The sequence below is a fragment of the Colletotrichum phormii genome (genome assembly GCF_030913505.1).
Source record: "Colletotrichum phormii strain CBS 102054 chromosome Unknown BDP81scaffold_5, whole genome shotgun sequence".
NCBI classification, from domain to species: Eukaryota; Fungi; Ascomycota; class Sordariomycetes; order Glomerellales; family Glomerellaceae; genus Colletotrichum; species Colletotrichum phormii.
Genome location: NW_026851447.1, coordinates 1,149,482 through 1,158,841, shown reverse-complemented (window position 1 = coordinate 1,158,841; position 9,360 = coordinate 1,149,482). Strand labels below are relative to the sequence as shown.

The 9,360-nt window shown below is 50.0% G+C and overlaps 1 protein-coding gene across 1 annotated transcript; it reads left to right on the top strand.

Annotated features, from left to right (window-relative positions):
• Positions 1-3,764: 3,764 nt before the first annotated feature.
• BDP81DRAFT_312804 (pentafunctional AROM polypeptide) lies at positions 3,765-8,579 on the top strand (the record flags this gene model as incomplete). Its single annotated transcript, XM_060583840.1, has 2 exons — positions 3,765-8,405; positions 8,484-8,579. 2 exons carry the CDS (start codon positions 3,765-3,767, stop codon positions 8,577-8,579), a joined length of 4,737 nt encoding a protein of 1,578 aa, XP_060448207.1.
• Between the last annotated feature and the right edge of the window lie 781 nt (positions 8,580-9,360).

The following is a 9,360-nucleotide window of genomic DNA, read 5'->3' as shown; positions in this document are numbered from 1 at the left end:
CGACGATAAGTCGAGGAACTAGCGTATATTTTTAATAATATACTTTAAGAATGATGGATTAACGAGTTTAAGTTAGGATATAATAACTTACTTATAGGTCTACGGGACTAGACCTTTAGAAGGGAGACCTAATATTATAACTTAATATATATAATTAAGACCAGGGCCTATCCCATAAGCTCGTAGCGGCTATAACGTACTATATATATAGGAAACTAAGAAATATAGACCTTACCCTATAGAACGGAAGAACTATAATATAAGTTACGTAATAATAAAGAAGTAAATATAACGTACTTGATAAGCGAGCTGCCCAGACAAGCGAGCTGCCCACCCAACCGCGTTCATCCTTCCTCCTCACTTCTAATGCGTATCACGCCACAAATAATCATGTCGTCACAAAGCAAAGAGGCCCAATTGAACTTAGCAGTCAAGGCTATCCAAAAAAACCCTAAACTCAGCATTCGAGCCGCAGTAAGAATCTATTTAGTCCCCCTTAGGACCCTAGGTACCCGATTAAAAGGCACACCTATATGATAAGATACTATACCTAACTCACGCAAATTGACGGAGCTTGAAGAGGAGAAGCTAGTTGAGTATATCCTCGACCTGGATTCCCGATCGTTTCCTCCCCGGATTAATGGTGTGGAAGAAATGGCTAATCGATTGCTCGCCGACCGCGATGCGCCCCTAGTTGGGAAGCGCTGGGCTTCAAACTTCGTTAAACGACAACCATAGCTCCGGACGCGCTTTTTTTATAAGTACGACTATAAGAGGGCCTAATACGAAGATCTAGATGCGATAAATGCGTAGGTTCGGCTTATAGCGAACACAATTGCGAAATACGGTATTATAGACTCCGATATCTACAACTTCGACGAGACTAGGTTTATGATGGGCCAGATTGCGTCCGGGATGGTCGTCACGAGTGCCGAAAGGCGTTCAAATATAAAAATGATACAGCCTGGCAATCGTAAATAGGTTATAGTCATTCAGGCCATCAGTTCGTCAGGCTACAGCGTTCCGCCGTACATCATCGTTACAGGCCAATATCACCTCTCCACCTGGTATATAGAAATAGATCTCCTATGCGACTGGGTCATCGTAACGTCTGAAAACGGATGGACAACAAATAAAAGAGGCCTAGACTGGCTCCAGGACTTTAATCGGCACACAAAACCGCGTATAACTAGCAATTATCGCCTCCTCGTCGTCGATGGGCACGAAAGTCACCACTCTGCGGACTTTAAGATATATTACAAGGAAAACAATATCGTCACACTCTATATGCCGGCCCATTCGTCTCATCTACTTCAGCCCTTAGACGTTGGGTGTTTTGGGCCACTAAAGACGGCTTATGGTCGACAAATTGAGGATAAGATGCGCCGGGGTAATACCTATATTACGAAGGAGGACTTCTTCCCTGCATTTCACAACGCTTTCACGCAAACCCTAACGGTAAAAAACATCCAGGGAGGCTTCAGAGGGGCCGGGCTTGTTTCTTTAAGTGCCGAAAGTGTGCTTTCGAAGCTTGATATCAAGTTACATACTCCAATACCCCCAGGGTCCCTACTAATAACACCCCCCGCATGGACTTCTTAAACGCTAAATAACCCAACAGAGGCCTCTTCTTAGTCCGAACTCATCAAAAGGAGGATCTCCCGCTATCAAAATAGTTCCCCAACTTCAATTATTAAAGCTATAGAGCATTTATCAAAGGGAGCGCGGGGATTTATATACCAGATTGCCTTATTAAGGTCGGAGGTCCAGATCCTCCGGGAGGAAAATAACCTACTTAGCCGACGCAGGAGGGCTAAGAAAACACGTCTCAGACAAGGAGGAAGTCTTACTGTAGCTGAGGCAGAGGACATTCAGTCGCAGAGAGAGGCTACGGCCCAGATTGAGGAGGAAACGCGCCAGAGTAGTAGTCGTCGGCCGAGGACAGAAATAGGTTAACGGCGATGTGGCGTCTGCGGAAACACTGGCCACAATGCGCGAACATGTCAGTTTAATAAAGAAATATCTGAGGAATAGGATTCAAAGTAGTTTCAATTGATTTTATGTTTTTAGTGTTGCTCCTTAGTTAGATTTATAATGTGATTATGGTTAGGTGGGCAGCTCGCTTGTCTGGGCAGCTCGCTTATCAAGTACGTTATAATAAGGTAATTATAGTAATTACCCTGAGTAAGCGCTTACCGGTATCTATTTAGTAACTACTAATAAATATAGTAAATAAGTAAATAAAGGATATATTTAGGATCAGGACTTATATATAAGATAGACTCGAGTGTCACAGACCCGCTGTCCTAGCCCCCAACCTTGAGGTTGGTGTTGAGTAATCCGGTGGCCGGGTTACGTAAGCCTGAGGCTGGATAAAACTCTTCATCCTGTATTCTGTCGCGCATGTCCAGAAACGTAGCTCCTTGAGCTACGTCTTGTCAACAGAGCCTGTACCTGCTTAGGATAGAGCCTGCCCGTAGCAATAGATTGTCTGATCCGCCTGCCCAGCATCCACCTGCCAAACAACCTGCCTGCTACCGTGACATCGAGCTGGGCTCTAGAATAGACTTCCTATAGCTTCTTTAGTAATTAACTTTATATTAAATCTCACGATCACTTTTAGCTATCTTCCCTAAGAACCTCTTTAACAACACTACGATTGGTCACCGAAGCCTTCCCTACTTTACGACTTACAGATATAGCTTCCCTAAAGCTATTCCCGCCTACGATACTGTTACCAGTTCCGCAGCCTCAACTCCTGCAAACATACCTCACTACGACTAGCTGGCCGTAACATTGGGTATTACGATGTGTAATTACGTAAGCACCACGTGGCAGCTGGTGGCAGTGGTACACAGTTAAAATAGCCGGGTTCACTTCATAAGGGGTAATAGCGAAATATACAATAACTGACCCAATACCCATCATTCCCGCGAACCAAAAACCGAGTACCTATGAATTTCGAGTTGGAGAAAAACTGGAGATGTACGTACTGACGTCGACCCGCGACCGATGGGATAGCAGCCAAGCCACAGAGTGGCTCAATAAAACTTCGTCCCCATCAGCCACCCACATGAGTCAAGCACTCCAAGGGAGGGCAAGGGCCCGGCGCTCCAAAAACCCAGCGCAGGGTAAATAGACAAGTGGGTGACAGAATAGGATGACAGCCAACGCAGGAGTGTCTCCCTCCGCATAGCTACTAGCACTGTCTTAACTACCTATCATGCTACCCTTCTTAAAGAGTATTATCCAAGGAATATGTTAAGAAGAAAATTAAGAGTAGTAAGAGTAATTAGAAAAGTAGGAATAATCAGGAATAGGACGAGTAATCAGAGTAGTGAAAACAGTGGGAATAGGAGGTACAGTACGGGTAGGAATAGAGATTCGGTGTTGGGCGGTAAACTATTGTCCCACCCACTGGACAGAGTCATAATTACTCTTTTGGCAGCTCCGGTATAGGCGGCATGAGAACCCACTAAGCCGTAACAGATGAGCCGATCCTAATCCCTGCTCATGCCATCCCCGCCCCCGCCAATTGACCTTGTCCGATGTCGTAAAAAAAAAAAAAAAAGATTGAGTTCTCTTGGGAAGAGTCACTGACACCCTGCACCCACATACCTTAAGGGAGGCGCGCCCGCGAACCTTTTGCACATTTGTTATATCCAATTCACCTACCGTTGCGATCTCCACGACAGAGACCAATCCGATGCGCCAGAACTCCAAATAACCAACGACTACCACCCTCTTACCTGCTGCCATCGATCATGGGCTTGGTCAATGGCTCAGATTCGGGCTCAGGCCCGACCAGGATCACGATCCTGGGCAAAGATGACATTGTCGTCGACCACGGCATCTGGCTCGACTTTGTGACTCACGATCTCCTGAACCACCTCAAGTCATCGACCTACGTCCTCATAACCGACACCAACCTCTTCGATACTTATGTCCCGCCATTCCAAAAGGTCTTTGACGCTGCTGCGCCTGCTTCGGCAAGACTGCTCACGTACGCAATTCCGCCAGGCGAAGCTTCAAAGAGCCGCCAGACCAAGGCCGACATTGAAGATTGGATGTTGTTGCAAAAATGTACCAGGGATACGGTCATCATTGCTCTCGGCGGCGGTGTTATTGGCGACATGATCGGCTATGTTGCTGCCACTTTCATGCGGGGCATCCGCTTCGTACAGGTGCCGACGACGTTGTTGTCAATGGTTGACTCATCCATTGGCGGCAAGACTGCCATTGACACTCCTACGGGCAAGAATCTCATCGGTGCTTTTTGGCAACCCTTCCGAATCTACATCGATTTGAGCTTCCTCGAGACGCTGCCAGCGCGAGAGTTCATCAATGGTATGGCTGAGGTTATAAAGACGGCTGCCATTTGGAGCGAGGACGAGTTCACTGCACTCGAGACCAACGCGCCCGCCATATTGGCTGCTGTCAAGTCTCAGGGAGAACAGAGACTCTCACCCATTCGAGATATTCTCAAGCGAATTGTTCTTGGCTCTGCTTCTGTTAAGGCTGAAGTTGTCTCCAGCGATGAAAGAGAAGGTGGTTTGAGAAATCTGCTCAACTTCGGTCACTCTATCGGTCACGCCTACGAAGCCCTCTTGACTCCCCAACTTCTTCATGGGGAGGCTGTTGCCATTGGCATGGTCAAGGAGGCAGAACTAGCCCGCTTCCTCGGCGTGCTTCGTCCTGGCGCTGTAGCACGACTTGTCAAGTGCATTGCGAGCTATGAGCTTCCCACCTCGGTCCATGACAAGAAGGTTGTCAAGCTGACAGCAGGCAAGAAGTGCCCCGTTGACGTGTTGTTGGAGAAAATGGCTGTTGACAAGAAGAACGATGGAGCCAAGAAGAAGATTGTGCTTCTCTCTGCCATCGGAAAGACACACGAACAAAAAGCGAGCGTAGTCCAAGACCACGTCATCAGGGTAGTTCTGTCCCCGGCAACTCAGGTCATTCCTGGCATGCCGAAGTCTCACGGCACCATAGTCACACCCCCTGGCTCCAAGTCCATCTCCAACCGTGCTCTCGTTCTCGCCGCTCTCGGGCAGGGGACGTGCCGGATCACGAATCTGCTGCATTCTGACGATACAGAGTACATGTTGTCAGCCATCGCCCAGCTCGGGGGTGCGACATATGCTTGGGAAGATGCCGGAGAGGTGTTGGCTGTCAAGGGCAAAGGCGGCGAGCTCACTGCCAGCAAAGAGGCGCTGTACCTCGGCAACGCCGGTACTGCGTCCCGATTCCTGACGACGGTCGTGGCTCTTTGTGCGCCATCCGGTGTGTCTTCCACCGTACTTACCGGCAACGCTCGCATGAAAGTTCGTCCAATTGGTCCTCTCGTCGATGCTCTCAGGGCCAATGGGCTGGAAATCAAGTACCTCGGGCAAGAGAAGAGTCTTCCTCTACAGGTGGATGCTGCCAATGGCTTTGAGGGCGGAGTTATCGAATTGGCCGCTACCATCTCATCGCAGTATGTGTCGTCGATCCTCATGGCTGCACCTTACGCGAAAAACCCAGTCACACTACGACTCGTAGGCGGAAAGCCTATATCACAGTTTTACATTGATATGACCATCTCTATGATGCGCACCTTTGGCGTGAACGTCACGAAATCGACAACGGAGCCCAATACCTACCACATTCCGAAGGCCGTGTACCAAAACCCTGCCGAGTACGTGGTTGAGAGCGACGCCAGTTCCGCTACCTATCCTTTGGCTATTGCGGCCATCACCGGCACCACTTGTACTGTGCCCAACATTGGTTCAGAGTCACTTCAAGGCGACTCTCGATTTGCTGTTGACGTGCTGCGACCTATGGGCTGTACGGTCGAGCAGACTGGAACTTCGACAACTGTTACGGGACCGCCCATTGGCAATCTCAAGGCGATTGAGCATGTTGACATGGAACCCATGACGGACGCTTTCCTCACAGCCTCCGTTTTGGCCGCTGCGGCGTCGGGAACAACCAAGATAAGCGGCATTGCCAACCAGCGCGTCAAAGAATGCAATCGGATTGGGGCAATGCGCGAGCAACTGGCCAAGTTTGGCGTTGAGACTGACGAGTTCGACGACGGGATCATCATTACCGGCCGCGGTGTGCAGGGGCTGCAGCAGCCCACTGAAAGTATCTACTGCTACGACGATCACCGCGTCGCCATGAGCTTCAGCGTTCTTTCAGTGGTATCCCCCAGACCTGTGACGATTCTTGAGAGGGAATGCACTGGCAAGACATGGCCGGGATGGTGGGATACCATGTCACAGTTCTTTAATGTTGAGCTTGACGGCATCGACCAGCACCCCAAGTCAGTGGCTACGGGACTTCCCACAAGATCTCGTAAGGACAAGTCCGTAGTCATTATCGGTATGCGTGGCGCAGGCAAGACGACTGCGGGGAGATGGATGGCCGCTACACTGAAGAGGCCTTTCATCGACTTGGATGAGGAACTGGAAAGGCGGTCAGGCATGACAATTCCGGAAATGATTAGAGGTTCCAAGGGCTGGGCAGGCTTCAGAAACGACGAGCTTGAACTTCTCCGGGATGTCTTGGAGAAACAGAGCCACGGGCATATCTTCTCATGCGGCGGCGGCATTGTGGAGACTCCTGAAGCTCGGAAACTGCTTGTCGCCCACTGCCAGAACAACGGCACTGTGTTACTCGTCCACCGGAATACCAAGGAAGTTGTCGACTACCTTTTGCAGGACAAATCAAGGCCGGCCTACAGAGAAGACATTGAAGATGTCTACTGGCGTCGGAAGCCCTTCTTCGAGCAGTGCAGCAACTTTGAGTACTTCAGCCCTCATCCTCCTGGTACATTGGCTACACGGGAGCCGCCATTGGACTTTCGCCGCTTCGTCAATGTTTTGTGCGGAGAGCAGATCCAAGTGAACAAGGCACTAGCAAAGAATCCTAGTTTCTTTGTTTCCCTCACGATACCAGAGGTTGCGTCAGCTCTTACTCTGATGCCGGCTGTTGTGGTCGGCTCCGACGCCGTGGAGCTTCGCGTGGATCTGCTCCAAGATTACTCTGAGGAGTTCGTGGCGCACCAGGTTGCGCTTCTTAGATCGGTGGCAGATGTGCCCATCATCTTCACTCTGCGCACACAGTCTCAGGGCGGGAAGTTCCCCGATGACGCCTACGATCAAGGTCTTGGGATGTACCAAAAAGCCATCCGTATGGGGGTTGAGTTCATCGATGTTGAGATGACACTTCCCGAGCGAGTCATACGAGCAGTCGTGGAGAACAAGGGACCCGCGCGTATCATTGCCTCCCACCATGATCCCCAGGGCAACCTGTCGTGGAAGAATGGTTCTTGGATCCCCTTCTACAACAAGGCTCTTCAGTGGGGTGATGTGATCAAGCTGGTCGGTGTCGCCAAGCGTATCGAGGACAACTATGACCTGGCCCAGTTCAAGTTGGATATGCTGTCCTCGCACAAGATCCCCATCATCGCTCTGAACATGGGACAAGCTGGGAAGCTCAGCCGTGTTCTGAATGGATGTCTCACCCCCGTCTCCCATCCCAGTCTCCCATTCAAAGCAGCCCCGGGGCAGTTGTCTGCAGCTGAGATTCGGCAAGCCTTGGCATTGCTTGGTGACATCAACCCCCAAACCTACTATCTTTTTGGTAGTCCCATCGCAGCGTCAAGGTCACCTGCTCTGCACAACACTCTTTTCAATCTGGTCGGATTGCCGCACCACTACTTGCGCAAAGAGACGGCCGATGCTACCGAAGTGCGCGGGTTGATCCGTGCTCCTGACTTTGGCGGCGCTTCCGTGACAATCCCGCTCAAGCTGGACATTATGAAGGAAATTGACGAAGTCTCGGAGGCTGCTCGTATCATTGGCGCTGTCAACACCATCATCCCAGTATCCAACGGCGGAGACACGGCTAAGCTCGTCGGTGACAACACTGATTGGTCAGGCATGGTTCACTCTCTTCAGTCGGTAGGCGTTTCGTCCCAGTCGACAGAAGACGGCCAGTCCTCTGCCATCGTTATTGGCTCAGGTGGAACAACACGAGCTGCCATCTTCGCCTTACACGCACTTGGCTTCGGGCCCATCTACGCTCTAGCACGCAACAGCGGCAACTTGGAGACCCTGAAGGCGTCGTTCCCTTCGGATTATCGCATCGAAGCTCTCAAGAATGCCAGCGAAGTTCCTGCACTAGCGTCCTCGCCTACTGTCATGGTCAGCACGATCCCTGCCGACAAGCCAGTTGATCCCTCGCTTCGCGAAACGCTCATGGCGGTATTGCGTCAAGACACTGCAACCGACAGGAAACGCGTTCTTCTCGAGATGGCCTACCAGCCTCGCCATACACCGCTGATGCAATTGGCTGAGGACGCCGGATGGGAGACCATCCCTGGTCTTGAAGTGCTCTCAGCTCAGGGCTGGTATCAGGTAAGTGAATGTTTATGGGCGGCGGAATCGTCTAGAGAGACGAACGAGACATAGGCGGCTAACTTGATTTGAAACTAGTTCCAGAAATGGACAGACATCACCCCTCTCTACCAGACTGCTCGGGCAGCCGTCTTGGGCGATGAAGACGCGGAAGCCAGCGGTACCAAGGCATGATGCAAGCACCGACTGTTGAACAAGCGCACCGAATATTACCGGTGCTGCGTCTGTTCGGCTGGCTAATTGGAGGAAAGGAGCTGTAGAGGCTAGCTTTATGCCGCATAGACAGACCTAGATGTTCAGTAGATGATTAGACTTTGGGAATTTATCTAAAACTTGGCGGATGAAGAACTGAGTTGAGTGAACAGTAGTGTGACCGACCTTACCTATACTCGATGTGTACCTTTGCGGCAGATTATTTCCACTCTGGAACCAATATATGTCAACCCCGCGTGAAATAATAGTGGTCGTTACTTCATGGGGACTACCTCCATTTCACTGAGAGCGATGCCGACTGGAATGGAACACCTTGGTAAAGTGATGTTTTGTTGTACATATTAATATTTCTATAATGCTTCATTCTCCATCATAATCTCATGTCGTAAAAACCAGCAACGCCCGCGTGCCCATGACACTTTCCGTTTCCCGCCCCCCTTTTTTTTTCTAGCCCAGCGGTCTCGACTTTAGACCATGATAATGTAATGTACAATATCTCACAAGGTTTGCCATGTGGTAGAAACAAGGTAGTGAAAACACTCGCTCCGTATCGCATTCCCTTAATCCATCACATAAGAAATAAACGAAATATGTTCAAACCCCGCTACTTTCAATGTAGCAGAAAGTCCGTGAAACCCATCAAAAGAACAGTCAACGCCTAGAAATGGCATCATGATAGATGAATGAGGACAGAGACTTGATCGGCTACCCACACTGCGTGTTGGAGAAACATTGACAACCT